The sequence below is a fragment of the Gopherus flavomarginatus genome, chromosome 3 (genome assembly GCF_025201925.1).
Source record: "Gopherus flavomarginatus isolate rGopFla2 chromosome 3, rGopFla2.mat.asm, whole genome shotgun sequence".
Classification (NCBI taxonomy): domain Eukaryota; kingdom Metazoa; phylum Chordata; order Testudines; family Testudinidae; genus Gopherus; species Gopherus flavomarginatus.
The window spans coordinates 269818257-269838249 of record NC_066619.1 but is presented as its reverse complement, the minus strand read 5'-3'; the positions used below and the strand labels follow the sequence as shown (position 1 = coordinate 269838249).

At 43.7% G+C, this 19993-nt stretch overlaps 1 protein-coding gene across 1 annotated transcript in view; it reads right to left on the bottom strand.

Moving 5' to 3' along the window:
- Window positions 1-5911: 5911 nt before the first annotated feature.
- TMEM129 (transmembrane protein 129, E3 ubiquitin ligase) overlaps window positions 5912-19993 on the bottom strand; it is a 415719-nt gene continuing 401637 nt past the window's right edge. Inside the window, exon 3 of the mRNA XM_050947887.1 lies at window positions 5912-6071. Within this exon, the coding sequence (XP_050803844.1) occupies window positions 5927-6071 (145 nt within the window). The 3' untranslated portion in view covers window positions 5912-5926. The remainder of the gene's footprint in view (window positions 6072-19993) is intronic.

Below are 19993 nucleotides of genomic sequence, written 5' to 3'. Positions count from 1 at the left end.
GTTAGCCTAGCTCTGTAAAGCCATACCAAGCCACTGGGTCCTCACTGGTGCTGCACTCACCAGTGTGTGGAACCAGGACTTCATGCTTCTTTGTGCTGTGGTAAACTGAGACACTTTATGATTATTTCCCAGTAAATTGTGAGAGAATTTCTGTCTTTCTGGGCACAAAGGGGAATTGTAGGAAGGCTTTGGAGGACTATCAACATTCAAGTGATAACCTGCATCCTCATTGCAAAGTGGGCAGCTTACCAGCCTGAATAAAAGCAAAACCTGGGCTCTGATCCATACATCCCGCTGTACAGCTAGCTTGGCTTGGAAGTACCTTTAACTCAAGTGAGAGGTTTTTGTGTGTGGATGAGTGGGAGATTAGGGGCAACATCCAGGTCAGAGTGCAGGCTAACTCTACAGTGAAGTCCTACTCTAGGTGGCCAGACTTTCAGAATTGCTGAGAGAAACAGATGAAGCACAAGATGGGGTATTAGTTGGTGTCTGCTATAGACCACCATATCACGCTATGGAACAGGATGACTGATGCCTTATGCACCTATCTAAAATGTGTAGGGGAAAAAGCTGAGTGATCATGGAAACAACATGTGCTGGGTCATCATCCAAGACTTCTATAACATGAAATATATGGCAGAATTCAGGTAAAACAGAGCAGAGGACATACAATTCTCCCTCAGAAAGTCCAGTCACAAATTTAATTAACACTTTTTTTTTTAAGAAGTGTCATCAACATGGACTCATGTCCTCTGGAATGACGGCTGAGTATCATCAACATGTACTCATGTCCTCTGGAATGACGGCTGAAGCATGAAGGGGCATATGAATGTTTAGCATATCTGGCACGTAAATACCTGGCAACGCCAGCTACAAAAGTACCATGAAAATACCTGTTCTCACTTTCTGGTGACATTGTAAATTAGAAGCGTGCAGCGTTATTGTTGTATCAACCAGGCAAGATACTAACAAACTTCAACAGGACTTTATTTTTAAAGTAGAAACTTCTTTACCAGGCTGCTGCTGCACCCTCTGTAACTTTCACTCTGCCTCCTCAACTCCTCCTCCATCCTTCCTGTTTCCTATCCTTTCAGACTCCCAACAGCCAGTGCTCCCAGTTCTAATAATCACAAGCAACCTCTAAACACCACATTCCCTCCTCTCTTAAGAAACGCTCCTATTTAAAATAAACCTTCTAACAACAGTAACAAATAGGAAATAAGATACTATACTACTGGCAGAAATATTTCTCTGAAAACACTGTAGATACTACATAACATAGTCTCTATTCCAGACAGGTGGTCGTCTGGGTCTGACAGGCCATCTCTCAAGCCCCAGTTCCAGTGCAATGTCTTGTTGTGTTGATACTACGGTGAAGTCATCCAGTGCAGACTGGGTGTTGGCATAATCTCTTCTTGGTGCATAGGTAGGTGCAAGATAAGAAGCATTTCATACTCGCCCATCAGAAAGTCAATAGGTGTAAGGTCTCTTCTTCTCTATGATTTTAAGATGAGCTGTGAATTTATGGTTCCCTTTGTGTAAAATTCCAGGTTTTCGTATTCTAACGAAGGAACTACACTCAAGCTTTGGTTCCTTAGCACCCCGCTGCTTGTCTGTGAAAGCCTTATACTTTGCTTGGTTCTGTTCAACTGATTTTTCTCACATCGTCCTCGGTTGGGGCATCAGTTCATGCCTTTAACAATCCAGCAATGTTCAGTTTAATATTCATCTGTTTCCTATGCAGTAATTCTTCAGGTGATCTTTGCGTTGTGGCATGTCATGTAGCCCGGTGTGCTTGCAAGAAATCAGTAGTGAACGTTATCCACAGTCACCCTTCCAGTTTAGCCATTTGCAAACTCTCTTTCAAACTTCTGTTAAATGGTTCGATTTCCCCATTGGCTTGAGGGTAATATAGGGATGACTTTCTGTGTAAAATGTTCCTCTCTGCTAGAAAAGTTTCGAACTCCAGGGAAGTAAATTGACTGCCATTATATAAAACTAGTTCTTTGGGGTTATCTTCGCTGCTAAAAACTGAAGAGAGGAACTTAATTACTGTAGCAGAAGAGATTTGTGATGTGAACGCTACCTCAGGCGATTAGCTACTACATTCACTTTTGGCCCTAAAAAGTTCTTTAATGCAGTGAGTGCAGTCTCATATTTATCATCTGCAAGGGGAAAAGTGTGAAATATACGCTGCCCTTCTGCTCCAAGGCAGTGGATTAGCAGAGCACACTTTCTTACTTCAGAAATCTCTGTAGCACTGACTACAAGCAGATAAGTCTCAAACATATAGATCCAGGCAGTAAAAGCAATTGGAGGCTCACCTGGGCTTTGCAGAAAGGATGCAGGTGAGTACAGAGGCAGAAGATCCATCCTTGTTGCCAAAATGTTGTATCAACCGGGCAAGGTACTAACAAACTTCAACAGGACTTTATTTTTAAAGTGGAAACCTCTTTACCAAGCTGCTGCTACACCTTCTCACTCTGCCTCCTCAACTCTCCCCCCCTCCTTCCTGTTTCCTGTCCTTTCAGACTCTCAACAGCCAGTGCTCCCAGTTCTAATAATCATGAGGAACCTCTAAACACCAAAATTATCTCCTGAAAATGTAAACAAACTTGTTTGTCTTAGCGATTGTCTGAACAAGAAGTAGGACAGAGTGGACTTGTAGGCTCTGAAGTCTTACATTGTTTTGTTTTTGAGTGGAATTATGTAACAAAAAAATCTAGATTTGTAAATTGCACTTCCACAACAAAGAGATTGCACTATAGTACTTGTATAAGGTCAATTCAAATACTATTTATTTTGTTTATCATTTTTACAAATATTTATAATAAAAAATAATATACACCTTGATTTCAATTACAGTACAGAATACAATTTATATGGAATGTAGAAAAACATGCAAAATATTTAAACAATAGAATACCAATTGAAATTTATTAACAGGGTGATTAAAACTGCGATTAATTTTTTTGAGTTAATCACGTGAGTTAACTGTGATTAATCAACAACCCTAAAAAATATGTTAAAAATGGAAGAAAGGGGAGGCTGGTAGTAATGAATATAAATCAGAAGTTAGGAGTTGTAAAAAATTGATAAGGGAAATATAGGGACACAAGGAGAAAACTATGTCCAGCAGAGTTAAGGACAATAAGGAGGTTTTTTTTTTTAATATATTAGGAACAAAAAGAATCCTGACAGTGATATTGGTCCATTACTAGATGGGAATGTTAGAATTATCAATAAAAGGCATATGTGTTCATTAAATATTTATTTTCCGTATTTGGGGAAAAAACAGATGATATAGTCTCATAATATGGTGATGACAACTTTCTTTCCATTCCACTGGTATCCCAGGATGATGTTAAACAGCAGCTACAAAAGTTAGAGATTTTTAAATCACCACATCTGGATAACTTGCCTCCAAGAGTTTTAAAAGAGGTGGCAAAGGAGCTCTCTGGACCATTAATTTTGATTTTCAGTAAGTCTTAGAGCACTGGGGAAGTTCCAGAAGACAGAAAGAAAGCTAATGTTGTTTCAGTTTACAAAAAGGGTAAATGGGATGAGTTGGGTAATTATAGGCCTGTTGGTCTGATATTGATCCGTGGCAAGATAATGAAGCGTCTGATATGGGACTCAATTAATAAAAAACTAAAGGAAGTTAGTGTAATTAATGCAAATTAAAATTGATTTATGGAAAATAGATCCTGTCAAATTCACTTTGTTGATAAAAGTAATAGTGTTGACATAATCTACTTAGACTTCTGTGAAGTGTCTGACTTGGTACCGCACAACATTTTGATTTAAAAAAGAAAACTAGAACAATATAAAATTAACATGTCACACATTAAATGGATTAAAAATTGGCTAACTGATAGATCTGAAAATGGAGAAATGGGGAAAGCTGGCTTGTTTTCAGTGGGCACCCACAGGATTGGTACATGGCCCTATACTATTTAATATTTTTATCAATATCCAGGAAGAAAACATAATATCATCACTGATACAGTTTGCAGATGACACAAAAACTGGGGGAGTTGTAAGTAATGAAGAGAACTGATTCAGAGTGATTGGGATTGCTTGGTAAACTGAGCACAAGCAAACTATGCATTTCAGTATGGTTTAATGTATACCTGGAACAAAGAATGTGGGCCGTACTTCCAAGATAGGGAAACACTATCCTGGGAAGCAGTGACTTTGAAAAAGACTTGGGGGTCGTGGGGGATAATCAGCTGAACAAGACCTCCCAGTGTGATGCTATGGCCAAAAGATGTGATCCTGAGATGCATAAAGAGGAGAATCTTGAGTAAGAGTAAAGAAGTTATTTTACTTCTGCATTTAGCATTGTTGCGACCGCTGCTGGAATACTGTGTCCAGTTCTGGTGCCCATAATTCAAGAAGGATGTTGATAAATTGGAGAGTGTTCTGAGAAGAGCCACTAATGATTAAAGATTGAGATAACATGCCTTATAGTGATAAACTCAAGGAGCTCAAGCTATTTAGCTTAACAAAAAGAAGGGTAAAGGGTGATTTGATTACAGTCTATATGTATCTACATGGGAAACAAATATTTCATATTGAACTTTTCAATTTAGCAGAGAAAGGTATAACATGCTCCAATGGCTGGAAGCTGAGGCTAGACAAATTCAGACTAGAAAAAAGGTGTAAATTTTTAACAGTGAGGGTAATTAACCATTGGAACAATTTACCAATGGATGTGGTCAGTTCTCTATCACAGATGATTTTTAAATCAAGACTGGATGTTTTTCTGAAAGATCTGCTGTAGGAATTATTTTGGGGAAGTTCTATGTCCTGTCCAGTACAGAAGGGTCAGATTAGATGAACATAGTGGTACCTTCTGGCCTGAATCTGTGTTGGGTGCTGTTTTGAAACTCTGGCCATATGTGTCCAAGTGGGAGTTCTGGGTGCTTAACATTTCTGAAAATCTAGTGCCTAAATGGGAGGTCAACTCTTTTCTAAATCTGACCCCAATTTGTTTCATACCAAGACTATTTATTCCCCAATTTACAGCATCACATGCAAGTCTAAGGGCAGGGACACAACAATTACACCTCACACCCAACTATTTCAAATTTGATGACAATATATATCTCCAGATGAGTGGCACCGCTATGGGCACCCGCATGGCCCCACAATATGCCAATATTTTTATGGCCAATCTGGAACAACGCTTCCTCAGTTCTCGTCCACTCATGCCCCTTCTCTACCTATGCTACATTGATGACATCTTCATCATCTGGACCCATGGGAAGGAGACTCTGGAAAAATTCCACCATGGTTTCAACAGGTTCCACCCCACCATCAACCTCAGCCTGGACCAATCTACATGGGAGGTCCACTTCCTAGACACCATGGTGCAAATAAGTGATGGTCACATTAACACCACCCTATACCAAAAACCTACCGACCACTATGCCTACCTTCATGCCTCCAGCTTCCATCCTGGGCACATCACATGATCCATTGTCTACAGCCAGGCACTGAGGTACAACTGCATCTGCTCTAACCCCTCAGACAGAGATCAACACCTACAAAATCTCCACCAAGCATTCTCAAAACTACAATACCCGCACGAGGAAATAAAGAAACAGATCAACAGAGCCAGACGTGTACCCAGAAGCCTCCTACTGCAAGACAAACCCAAGAAAGAAACCAACAGGACTCCACTGGCCATCACATACAGTCCCCAGCTAAAACCCCTCCAACGCATCATCAGGGATCTACAACCCATCCTGGACAATGACCCCACACTTTCACAGGCCTTGGGTGGCAGGTCAGTCCTTGCCCACAGACAACCTGCCAACATGAAACATATTCTCACCAGTAACTGCACACCGCAACATAGTAACTCTAGCTCAGGAACCAATCCATGCAACAAACCTCGATGCCAACTCTGCCCACATATCTACACCAGTGACACCATCACAGGACCTAACCAGATCAGCCACACCATCACCGGTTCATTCCCCTGCACGTCCACCAATGTAATATACACCATCATATGCCAGCAATGCCCCTCTGCTATGTACATCGGCCAAACTGGACAGTCTCTACGGAAAAGAATAAATGGACACAAATCAGATATTAGGAATGGCAATATACAAAAACCTGTAGGAGAACACTTCAACCTCCCTGGCCACACTATAGCAGACCTTAAGGTGGCCATGCTGCAGCAAAAAAACTTCAGGACCAGCCTTCAAAGAGAAACTGCTGAGCTTCAGTTCATCTGCAAATTTGACACCATCAGCTCAGGATTAAACAAAGACTGTGAATGGCTTGCCAACTATTGAACCAGTTTCTCCTCCCTTGGTTTTCACAACTCAACTGCTAGAAAAGGGCCTTATCCTCCCTGATTGAACTAAACTCATTATCTCTAGCTTGCTTGCATATATATAACTGCCCCTGGAAATGTCCACTACATGCACCTGACGAAGTGGATATTCACCCATGAAAGCTCATGCTCCAAAACGTCTGTTAGTCTATAAGGTGCCACAGGATTCTTTGCTGCTTAAACAATTACACTGTAAACATAACAAATCTCTAACTAGGCAGCTCCTAATGGGACAGAAAGCAGAGGCGCCGACTTTCTAATTTGCCGAGGGGCTCTACATCTGCTCTCTGCCAGGCCCCGCCTCCACTCCACCCCTTCTCCTAAGGCCCCACCCATGCCTTACCTCTCCCCAACCTGACCCTTCCTCTTTCTGCTGTCTCCCCCAAGCGCGCCCTGCCCTCGCTCATCCTCCTCCCCCAGCACCTCCTGCATGCCGCGGAAGGGAACAGCTGATCGCAGCAGGCAGGTGGCTTTGTGGTCGTGGGAAGGAGCTGATGGAGGAGGCACCAGTGGATTCTTAGCACCCACCATTTTTTTCCCATGATTGCTCCAGCCCCAGAGCACCCACGGGGTTGGTGCCTCTGACAGGAAGTTCTTTCTATATACAGTAGCCAGGCACAGCATTCCAGTTACAATTATTTGCTACTCCGACATGCTTTCACAGAATGCTAAGGGTAGATGCAGACCTGTCAAACCCATTGAAATCAATGGAGTTTTGTCAAACTGAGGTTAGAAATGGATTCTGTTTATACACCACCTGAAACTGTGATAAGTGCTCTACAGAGAAGTTTTGAAAGGCAAGGTCTTTGCCATGAAGAGTTTACAACTTTAACAGAGACATAAATACAGAAAGACCCCGATGCTGCAAAGAGATATCTTAGGAGGAGTCTTTCTCTTCTAGTCTATTTGGGTTCTTATTCCACTGTCATCACCATAGTATCTAAGCATCTTCCAGTAGTGCATTAAGCAACACGACTAACATCTGTTCCGTGCCATTTGTTCTCATTTACATCCTGTCCCCAGGGGGAGAATTGTCCATGCAGCCTAGGGTTTTGTTTGGTAGGATTTGGGGATTTTTTTGTTTAAATGTACATGTTGCTCTGTGTTTGTTAGAGTCTATGTTGTTCTGTTTCAGATATTTTCCCATCAAATTTGCCTCTTGCTGCAAAGTAGATTGCAGTTGAGCTTTTCCCTTTTTATATTGAGTTCCTGGAGGCTTCTTCAGGGGCATCTTTTATTTTCCATGGGGGAAAACAGACAGTATTAGGGAAGGGAAAAGTCTGTGTTCCGCAGTCTGAGAAAGTCATCAAACATTATGTGTTAAACATGGCAAAAGAAGTAACGGTATTTCTTTTATATTGCGTAGATAGGGGTTCGATAGATCTCTCTGGCGTCTCATTAAATATGTCCTATATTAGTCGCTACTTACACTTTTCAAGTCTTAAAACACAAGTATACTTTCACAATTACACAACAAAACAAAGTTCACAATATCACAGCTGGGCTTTCACTTCACTTCAGTTCATTCTTATATCTCACTGGCTGGTGACACCCTCCCCCTTATATACCCACGAGGGCATGGCTGACAACATTCTAGGAGGTTTGAGAAAAATGTAGTTCTCAGAAAGTCTGGAAGGTACCACAAGATTCTACAAAGGTCCAGAACATTCTAGGAGGTTAGTGAAAAATGAGTCCACATATGGAATACCTGAATCATTTTACTTCAAATGTTCTATTTTCCCTTTTGTAGCTATCAACAAAAACAGTAACTGGAACCTGGCACTCCCCATGCCCGGCTCCCCAAGCAGTCTCCTGGGTCGCCCACCCCTCAATCTAGCCCTGCTGGAGACTGTTCTAGAGGCTTTTCTGTACGCTCACTTTTTCTGATGGCACCATAGCCTGTTTGTGATGATTTCTCTCTTGGTAGGCTATTACACTGATAATGTGTTGACATATGTCTGCAGAAGTTGGACCATTCTTTGGTATATAATGGTTCACCTGAAAACTGACTGCAGGATGATAATAATTTATATTTACATAGTACTTCTCCTAACTGCTTTACAAATAGACCACCAGGATAAGTACACTCATCTCTATGGTGAAACATCCCGGGGTATAATGCAGTTACTTGTTGGAGTGAATTTGGTCCATCATGTTGATTGGCACACAGCAACACAACATAACAGTTTAGGACCAGAAGTGCAGAAGAATATTGTGGCCTACATAATTTGGGAGGATTTTAGGTATGCAGTGAATCACACTGGAATTGAGCTCCCAGGATTAATGCTTGGAAGAATGTCATGGGATCTTTAAGAGCCAGTAGCGACCCATTTAGTCGCAGCACTTCCAGCACTCTCCAGGCTGTCGTTATGTTCGGCATTCATACAGCTCAGCACACTCTAGTCTTGCTCTAGTGTTTTGGCTGGAATTGGAGGGTAGGAGACTAGAAATTACATACAGTTTTTCCAGTTGAGGTCATGGGCCTGATTTTGGATGGTTCACTCTTGAAGGTTCCGGGAACTTGAGCAGTTCCAGAGGGCCCTGAGAGAATATAATCTTCTTCCAAAACACCAATTTGCCAGTGTTTAGGAGGACTTTATAAGGATCTTTTGTCCTCAGCCCATAGACTACTGGTGCCTCCCCATACTGGGGGAGGGGGGAGCACAAGCTAAAGGGGAGGGCATGTGACCGCCCCACGTGTGTCCCCTGCCCAGTGACCCCTCTCACCCTAGGCCCAGCATGAGGCCACAGTGCTCTCTCTGACCCATGTTACCTGAGGGGGGTCGCTCTGTCTTTCCTTCCCTGCACCTCCCTTTCCTCCCTCCCCCCCATCCAGCCACTTTGCCTCCCAGCCAGGGTCTCTCAAGCAGAAGCCACTCCATCCTTCTCCCTGCCCAGCTTCCAGGGAGAGCGACCGAATGTGCCAGGACAGAGGCACAGGGAGAGAAGGATAGAGCCCCCTCTGACAGGCCAATCTGCGGGGAGGGGGGACTTGACTCTCCATGTCCCCGCTACTCAATGTCGCTGCCTCAGCCAGTGATAGAATGGCCCCTTTGCACCTTATTTGCTGGTCTCCACCCCCTCAGGTAACCCTGGTTCATGGATGACCAGTTGCAATGTAAGTGGAGGGAAGGGGGCTAGAACTTGGTGGAAGACTCACTCCTAACCGGTCTGATGGTGTCCTACAGATTTTTATGCCATGGCTGTGTGGGAGAGGAGGATCATTCTACTATCTGTAAACCCTTGATCAGAGGATCTGTTCAGAGTGTTGAATAGTCTATTTAATCCTGACTGTCTCGCTTGTTGGTTGGCTGCAGTCCTTCCACTGTCAGGGAATTTCAGGAAATTGCTTTGTGGATAAAACTCTGCAGATTCAGACCAGATTTTCTGTGCTGCAATATCTGGGGGAAACCAGTGCAAGATGCCAGAAACCAGTGCAATATCTGGGCAGAGCAATATCTGGAGGAAACCAGTGCAAGATGTCCTGTGCTTGAGTTTTGGCTGGTGATGTTCTCTGAGATGCTGGGGGCACTCTATGCCGCAAAGTGTACTTTAGGAGGATGGGGAAGAACTAGTCTCTCAAGTGGCTTGGACGATGAACACCTCCCTTATGAGGGCAGACTAACTGTGTATAGCTTCTGCTCAGGAACAGTTTACTTGATGCTGATTGCCTGGCCAAATATTGGCCTATACCTAGAGCTGCTTGAAATTATTCAAACCAAAAATTTGTTAATAAATAAATAAAACTGGTCTTTTTAAAAGAAAAACAAAAATTTAATTAAAAAATTTTGGGTTTTGACATTGTCTGTTTATTTTCTGACATACAACCGAAAACCAAAAAACCCTGTGTTTTGCTTCTGTTTGATCTCGGTTTTAGTTTTCCTGTTTTTGCCTTTCAGCAACATTTTTTTCCTTTTTACCATCTTTGGAGTAGAAAAATGGGAAGAAAGGGCAGGGAAAGGAAAAGCTGGAAAACTCAAACCTAAACACTTTCAAATTAAAAACAAAACAAAACACAAAAATGCTCCAACATGGTTCTTTTCAAAATCATCTAACCAATTTTTTTGTTCAACTTTCATAGTTTTTCTTAATTTTTGACCAGCTTTACCTGTATCTAATCTTCCATTTTTGTTAAAGGTTATAGCAAAGATCATGGCAACACAGCTCTGAGTCCCTTGTTGCCTCAGATCTTCTTGACCAGTGTCAGTGTGTGTACTGATTAGGATACAGTTCAGAGATGGCACTGGTTGCATTGGTAAAGAATCTTCTCCTAGCAGTGGATGAAAATGAGGGGTCCAAGATGACATTATTAGCTCTGTCAGCTGCCTTTGATCATGTAGTGGTGTTGACTTGCCTGCAGGCCCTAGCAGGAGTGGATGGGGCTGCAGTCAGGTAGTTCCATTCATTTATCGTTGAATGTTTCCAGAGCAGACTTGGGCAAACTATGGCCCACGGGCCTCATCTGGCCTGTGGGGCTGTCCTGCCTGGCCCCTGAGCTCCCGGCTGAGGAGCCTACCCCCCGGCCACTCCCCCGTTTTCCCTTCTCCGCCACAGCCATGCCGCTGCATGGGCTGCGCTCTGGCTCACCGCTCCTGCTGAGCAGCATGAGGAGTGCAGCTGGCTCTGGCCGGGTGTTGCGGCTGCGAGCTCCTGCTGCTGGTAAGGGGGCAGAGAGCAGGGGGGTTGGGTAAGGGAGTGGGGTGTCCTGGGGGACAGTCAGGGAGGAAGGGGCAGTTGGATGGGGCTGAGGTTTGGGGGGGGAGCGGTCAGGGGATGGGGAACAGGGAGGGGTGGGAGTGGGAGTCCGGGGGGGGCCTGTTGGGGAGCAGGGATGTGGATAGGGGTTAGGAGGGCAATCAGGGGACAGGGAGCAGGGGGGTTGAATAAGGGGGTGGGAGTCCCAGGGGGGCTGTCAGGAGGTAGGGGTGTGGATACGAGTTGGGGCAGTCAGGGGAAAGGGAGCAGGGTGGTTGGATAGGAGGCTGGAGTCCCGAGACGGGGTGGTCAGGGGACAAGGAGCGGGGGAGGGGGGGTTGGATGGGTTGGAGATTCTGAGGGGGGCAGTCAGGGAGTGGGAAGTGGGAGGAGTCAGATGGGGGAGGGGACCAGGCTGTTTGGGGAGGCACAGCCTTCCCTACCCAGCCCTCCATACAATTGTGCAACCCTGATGTGGCCCTTGGGCCAAAAAGTTTGCCCAGCCCTGTTCCAGAGGATGATTTTAGGCAATTACGCTTCTCCCCTGAAGATGCTCTCATGGCGGTCCCATATGGATCCATCTCATGGACCTTACTTGCTAAATGTGTTTGTGGGGCTGGTGTGAAAGTTAGGAAAGAGACATGGGTATTGGAGCTTTCCGGGTGCTGATGACATCCAGGCAATACAAACTGTTTTGTTCCAGTTCACAGCTTTTTAAGACTATCCTCAATTCCTTTTACTCTTTGTTTGTCTGTGCCTTGATTGTTCACTTCTGTTAATCCAGCAGCCCCTCTGAGCCCCAAATCCTGGATGCTTTATACTCTCTGTATACAGCACAAGGGACGCTCAGCTGGTGATTATGGGCTGCTGAGCAGTACCCTTTCAAGTCATCTTCCGTGTTGTTTTTCTTCCATCTCCATATGCACAGAAAGTGAGGTCTAGCTCAATAAAGCAAGATCATGGAAAAGCAAACTTTAAATCAGGTAAAGAGATAAAAGTAAAGCAAAGAGGTGGAAAGGTATCCACATCTCTGGCAGTTATAACTAGCACTCTTGCTGCCAGTCCCAACAGAGGGCAAGGAATTAAAGGGCAAGTGGACTGAACTATCCCCTCCCCTATAAAGACGAGCCCTCTAGGTCACGTTAACAAAGGAAGGTTCATCTAGTTGTTAAAGCACTGGACTGGGATGCCGACAACAGTGGTTCAAATCCAGGCTATACCATGGGCTTTCTCTGTCTCTTGGACCAGTTATCGGGGGCTTGTCTACATGGTGGCATAGTGTGTTCTACATGGGTGTGATTTCTAAAGCGTACTAATGTATTGCACAGATTCGCCTGTGTAGACCCTGTTGGTGTGCACTAAAGTTTCCCTAGTGTGCGTTAACATAGTACTACAGCACTACATTAAAATGTAATAGGGAACCTTCAGTACACCCCAGCAGGGTCTGAGGACCAATTAATGTGCAACCTGTTGGTGCAATTTAGAAGTCAGACCCCTATAGATAGGGCCCTCCCTAGCGGGGTGCAGGGCCCAGGACATAAGCACTGAGTTTCTATTTGCTGGGGGGTGCTCCCCCAGGGCTCCGCCCAGGCCCTGCCCCCACTCCACCCCTTCCCCCAAGGTCCTGCCCCCACCCCGCCTCTTTCTGCTTCCCACGCAGTTCCGCCCCCTCTCCTGAGCACGCTGCACCCTCGCTCCTCTCCCCTCCCCCCAGCGCCTCCCAACACAGTGATACAGCTGATCGGTGATAGGTACTAGGAGGGGGAGGTTGGTAGGGGAGCTCCTCCTCACCCCTCCCTGCCTGCCCCCTGCCTCACCTCCCCGCCTGCCTCCTCACGAAGCATGGGGGCCCCCAAAGTATGGGGCCCAGAGCGATCACCCCGATTTGCTGTACCCTAGGGATGCCTCTGCCTGTAGAACACATTACCCTGCCATGTAGACAAGCCATAAACCTGTTTCTTGTCTGTAAAATAGAGCTGATACGGATGATAAGAATACTTCCGTCTGTAAGGTCTCCGGAGCAAGGATTGCCTTTAGCGCACGTGTTCGTGCAGTGCCTAGCACAATGGGGTTCTGGTTTTTGTTGCAATGTTTAGGTGCTACTGTAATACACATAATAATCAGACTGAGACACATTGCAGAGGATTTATGAAGAAAATCTCAATTTTCACCACTTGTGCTGAACCTCCCCTTGTGCTCAGATGATTTTGGTCATCAGTGCCAGCAATCCGGTGTTCTTCACCAGCACGAAATTCAGTTTGTAGATGAGCATTTTTTTAAGTCTCCAGGGGAAATGTGAAGATGGTTTTTACTCTTACAGCTGGGGAGATTTATTTATTAAACGCTGTCCAACCAGTTCTAAATCCAAGCCTTCAGGGCCCCTCTGTTCATTCCAATGGGATATCAGAAAATTTCCCTAATTTATATGTAGTGCATTTATAGATATACTGGTCAAGGGATATTCTTTCAAGGGAGCATAAAGTCACCATTGTTAGCACATGCTTACTGGTAACAGCACATGCTTCTGGACTACTGAGCTTTCCGTAATGACATTACAAGTAAAAAGAAGATGAAGTAATGCTGATCACTGTGACAGCCTCTGTCTGCAGAACAAGGATTTAATTCAGAATTAAACCACATTAGCACTGAAAGAGCCATTACTCACATGCAAACTCTTTTTTTTTCAGAATCATTTCATTGCTCAGTGCAATAAGCCACCACATTTATCCACAAACATTTTATGACTGATGCTTTATTTTGCCTTTGAATGTTTCTTTAATGAGATCTGTGTGCTTGAAGATATCTGGTAACATCGCTACCATTTTGCTTTCAGATTAACAAAACGGCTATTCTGTCACAACTTGTGCTCAAGTTAACATTCAGTTTTGACCTTTTTTAAACAAAAAAACAGATAGCAATGGCTTACCAGGCACTACAGATTTTTTTCCAAATATAAATAAATGCATCTAGAGTAAAAACTTGGGTGTAACTCTTCATCACTTATTTTAAGATGTAGATTATGTCTGTGTTTGGCATTAGCTAAAAGAGACTTCAGGCAGGCCTTGTTTAGAAAGACCTACTCTGTCAGTGCACAAAACTTCTTTCTGTGGTTAGGGCATCTGCTTTGCTCTCTTTAAAAGGCTGTAATGAAGGCAGTGGGCTTGTCTACATGGTGAGTTAGTGTGTAGCAAGCCAGGGTGTGAATCTAGGACATGCTAGCTTGCCGCGCGGACACTCCTGTAAAAGTTCTATAGTGTGCTTTGACATAAGCACATCCAGTCCTGAGCTCAAAGTACTTGGTACTATCTCTGAGCTATTCTACATGATGTTGGCTACATGTGGACTCTCAAGGCATTCCAGCAGCCATAGATTGACTGGGCATAAATACACTCCTTTCTCCAAAGCAATGCCATGTTTGAGACCAGGAATGGTGGGTAATACAGGAACTGCCACAGTGGCTTTCCAACCAGCAGAGGATTCACCCGTGTTTGTGAAATCCCCAGGGAGCTGCATCGCCAAGTTGCCACTTCGTTTGCCATTGCAACAATACAAAGCAGCCAGAGCAGGGACCAGATCTAGGCCATAGACCAGCTGGATTCAATGTAAGGCATGGCAAACATTAAGATGAGCTGTACAGACCCTTTGGTACCCAAAAGAGGGGAGGGTGCTTGTGATACTAAGTTTCCTCCACCTGACCACCTCCAGTTTCCCTATCTTAGCAAGGTGACTGTGGTGTTTAGATGTTGCTTGAAATTATTAGAACTGGGAGCACTGGCTGTTGGGAGTCTGAAAGGACAGGAAACAGGAAAGAGTGGGGAGACTTTGAGGAGGCAGAGTGAGAGTTACAGAGGGTGCAGCAGCAGCCTGGTAAAGTGGTTTCCACTTTAAAAATAAAGTTCTGTTGAAGTTTGTTAGTGCCTTGCCTGGTTGATACAACCGTGACTTCTGCCTAGAAGGGAGAAGCTTGAGGGAAAGCTCAAGGAGAAGACTGCTTCCTCCAAATGGCTGGGCCTCCTATGACAGCGAAGCAGTACAGTACAAGTGGCTGCTGCTTTGAAATTCATTCTCCACTTGCTGGGACAATTCTTTCAGGAATGCACATGTCTTTTGTTTTCTTTCTTTTGAGATTGTAGGCTCTGTGCTATTGAACTGCCAAGAGCAGAAGAGTGTTTTGTAGTGTGTGTTAGGTGGGACGTCTGAAAATAAAACAACAGGCCTCATAAGAAAAAGGATTGATTTCCCCCCCTTTTAAGTTATTTCTGATTGACTGTTGGAAGGACTTTCTGGGCCATGGCTCTTCCATACCTACGATTTGTAATCTGCAACCTGTAATATTATAAAATAAACACAATTTAAACTGCACAAGGTCCAGTTTTTAAGAGTTCTGCTTCCACAAATAAGTGGCCAGATTCTAAAGCATCTTGGATGCTGAGATCCTTTGAAAAAATCAGATCCCAGCTGTGGGTTTTGAGCTCTTGCAAATCAGGTTCTGAGCTCTTTTGAAAAATCTAGTCTAGGATATCTAGATGGGTGCTGCCAAAGGATGACTGGGATTAATGTTATAGGGATGTTCTTATTTTCTCAAAAGAAATTCTAGTGAAAGCCTCCTTCCTAACATTCATTGTATAAAAACATTCACATGTTGCTTTTTAAAAAACAAACACACTTTTGTAACAGCCTCTTTCATTATACTGTGTTGGCCTTTTGGTACATGCCATTGGTTTTTTTTAGACTCAGTCAGCTCATTCCCACTTGTTTCTTGTTACTCTTTAAGCCAGCATAGGATGTTTGCCCTTTTGCACTGACGCACTGTACTCGCTCTGTCGATGTGAGCTCTGCAGAGGGTTATCCCTTGGATGTGCACGATGGTGCCAGATGAAGATAATGGACTCTTTTCAGACTAAAACATGCCTGTAGGAATGTTCTGAGCATAACTTTCACAAGCAGAACTGCAGTTAATCTTTCATTTGGAACTGCAGGGGGGAAAAGCTTTGACCTTGGCTGCTTGCTCAATATTTTTAAGCCCACTGATGACTCTTTGAGGGTGTGGGAATCATCAAGACTTTTCAGTGTTGCATTCATCTGCCTGTTTCGCTTTGCCAACTCCTGCCAAACATGCAATGGTAACATTCAGAAAAAGGTATCCAGCTGCAGGAATCTATCAAGTCTTTTCCATCCCCAGCACTCCTGGTTCCAGTACCGCGGAATGGGCATTACATTAATCCTTCTCCGGTCTTCCAGGACCTCTCCTGTCATCCATTAGTTTGCAAATATTATTGCCAGTGCTTCTGAGATTTCTTCAGCTAATTCCTTCAGCACCCTGGGGTGAACAGCATCAGGCCGCACTTACTTGAATTCATCCAAATTAGTCAAAAGATCATGACATGTTCTTTACTTATCCCCAATCTGCATCCCTTCCCCTCTATTGCCTATGGTAACTTTGCTAGTTGTCTGCCCACATACTATTTTTTATGAGATGACTGAAGAAAGTAGGCATTGAGCTGATCTGTCTTCCTATCATCTGCCATTACCAGCTCACCTTCTCCATTGAGCAGTGCTCTCACACCAGCCCTGATTTTTCTTTTTTACCTAATATATTTGTAGAACCCCTTCTTGTTCTCTGTATTATTTCTTGCCATCTATAACTTTTCTTGTGCCTCATTTAAAACCTTCTTATCTGATACCAAGTAATTTAAGCATTTTTAACATTCAAAAGGCATGTTAATCCTTTAAAAAAAAGAAAAGAAAAGAAAATGGGCTTAGAATGACATTTTAACAATGTCTATGGAATGTTAAATCAATGAAAAATTCTAACAGCAGTTTCAAGCATTTTTTGGCTGAAATATCCCAGTAGTATTAATCCATAGTAAAATATAAGCATTATATTGAGTTTCCAATGGCTTGTCAATGACTTAAAATATTTTAAATACTACCAGCTTGAGCTGTGTTTTTTTCAGCAAATGGAGAGCCCACACATGTGGTTTGAGTGAGCTGGAGCATGTAATATAATGCTTTGTATCATATGGGCCTATATTTTCACGGAGTTATCCCCTGCCAGAAACCTCCCTCTTATATGTATGTTATGCAGTCAAATAAACTTGATTTGTGTCTGGTTCAGAGCCCTCCCCCCATATTATCTGATTTATTACAAAATTTGGTGTGAATTGGAGTGCTTGTGTAAGGTGTTGGCTAGATAGGCCCGTAGTCCTCTGTTTGACCATGGAATAGATATAGTTTGGGTAGCTGTAGTGCTGGCTTGTCTGAATGGCCCCTCACTTAGTGGGACCGACTTTAGGAATGTGGTCTGGTCTCTGGGCCCATTCACTCCTTAGCCTCTCTGCTGGAGCAGCAATAAACCAATGGGAAAGTCTCCTGAGCTCTGTATAACTGGCTCTTTACTTTAAGCATAAAAGGAGTCCAGAGCTACTCTCTTGTTCTGTAATTAGCATAAAATATAAATACTTCTTATAAATATAAAGCAAGTTGGGACTGTGATCTGCACACCAGGTCACAGGGAACTGGACTGAGTTCTGATAGCAACACATAAGCCACCGCCCAGCCATCAAAAGGTAACGCTTTTGAGCACTATCACTCAGTGATAGATTTGAAGTGAGAGTTATTTTGGGTTATTACCAAATAACTGAACAATCCATTGTAATGGTACATCCACATAGCCATTTTTATTCTTTAAACATCTGTAATAGCGTAGCTATTGCCTGGCAGTGTGGATCATTATTGCGTTATCAGGAAATCATCCCTATGCAGCAAGGCACTTGAGCACATGTTAAAATACTTTCCTGGATCATGGCCTTAGATGAAGCTTCTCAGGGCAGGGGTAATGTCTTCTCTGTACTTGTCATGTGCCATTTACATGTCAACAGCAGCAGTTCTGTTGGAACTCAGCACTCCTTTAAATCAGACCATTACTTCTGTATGTGGCACTGCTGCTGGGCTTCCATGTCCAGTTCTCGTGTCCACACTTCAGGAAGAATGTTGATACAATGCAGAGGGTTCAGCGAACAGCCACAAGAATGACTAAAGGATTAAATAATATTCCTTATAGTCATAGGGTATGTCTTCACTACCGGCTGGATCAGCAGGCAGTAATCGATCCAGTGGGGATCTATTTATCGCTTCTAGTCTAGACATGATAAATTGATCCCCAAGTGCTCTCCCATCAACTCCTGTACTTCAGCTCGATGAGAGGCCCCATCATGTCATTGCGGAAGCAGCAGCAGTTGACTCACCGCGGTGAAGACACCATGGTAAGTTAATCTAAGTACATCAACTTCAGCTATGTTATTCATGTAGCTGAAATTACATAACTTAGATCGATCTCTCCTCCTCCCCTCCAGTGTAGACCAGGCCATAGAATCAAAGAGCTCACTATGTTAATGCTTAACAAAAAGAAGGTTAAGAGGTTACATGAGGAGCAAATATTTGATAATGGGCTCTTTGGTCTGGCAAAGAAAGGTATAACATGATCCAATGGCTGGAAGTTGAAGTTAGATTGGAAACAAGGTGTACATTTTTAATGGTGAGAGTAGTTAACCATTGGAACAATTTACCTGGGGTCATGGTGGAGTCTCCGTCATGGACAAATTTGAAATCAAGATTGGATGTTTTTCTAAAATATCTGCTCTAGGAATTATGTTGAGGAAGTTCTAGGGTATGTGCTATAGAGGAGGTCAGACGAGATGGTCACAATGGTCCCTTCTGGCCTTTGAATATATGATCCTAAACATGGATTTCAGTGCCTAGTTTTAGGCATCCAAATCTGACCATCTTAACTGTAACCTCTTTGTAAAATGAAAATAGTGCTAATTGCCCACTCTTTGGGTTGTGCCTATGAATCTCTGTTAAATAAGGATTCTGAAGTGCAGAGACCAGCTAGTGGAAGAGATGGGAATAAATTCATCAGTTCCTTAGTTATTTCATCCTTAATTTTATAAAAATAATAAGACGTGCATAGCTGAATATTCTAAGCATCTCTGATGCGCACTTAAAAATACAATAAATCATAGAAACAGCAACCCAATATACATAACAATACTGAGTATCCAGCAGCACAGAAATATACCAGATTCCCTAGTTTAACTTTAACCATCAATTTAGATCATAGTTGCTTCCTCAGCAGCCCTCCTAAGAAAATGTGTCTTGACACGTGTGCCTTGAAAATGTGACAAAAGGTCACTAGAGCTAGGCTATTTCAAATCTGGATCCTTGTTCCTCTCTATTCTTACTACCAGATTAAGGAGGCATTTTGGTGGGGCAAAGGAGAAATACCAGGGCTACAGTTCCCTGATACATTTGAAAATAGGACCCAACCAGTTTGGAGTAATACAGCACAGGAGACAAATTGAGGGTGAGGCTAAATCAGCTATTCCTGCACAGCAGCTGGACTGGGGTGGAAGGATGGTAGTGGATAGGGCACATACTGGGACTAAAAAGACTGGGTTCTATTGCCTGCTAGGCCGGAGACTTCCTGTGGAACCTACCACAAGTTGTCCAACTTACCCCCGGTTTTCCGTCTGTTTAAGAAATGAGAGAGAGAGAGAGAGAGGGAAATATTATCTCATAAGGGTGTTGTAAAGATAAAATCCTTTACTGACCGTGAGGGGCTCAGATACACAATGAAGAGGACTACATACGTTTCTTGATAAAGAAAGGGCGGTGCTAAAAAATTACAGGACAAAAGCCATTTGGGGGCTGGGAGTGTATGTGTAGCTACACATTGCAATGAAAAGCAGGCTGCCTCCACACTGCAGTGTGTAGCTACACTTGTCAGTGAAAGGCTCGGCAACGGAGGCGAGAGACAGCAGGGTAAAGCTTCCAAAGCTCCCTGCTGCTGGAGCCTCTCACTGTGGCAGGGAACAGCTCCAGCAGTGGGGACCTGGCAGAACCTCTCCTATGGAGGGGAAAGGCTCCAATAGCAGGGAAAGAACA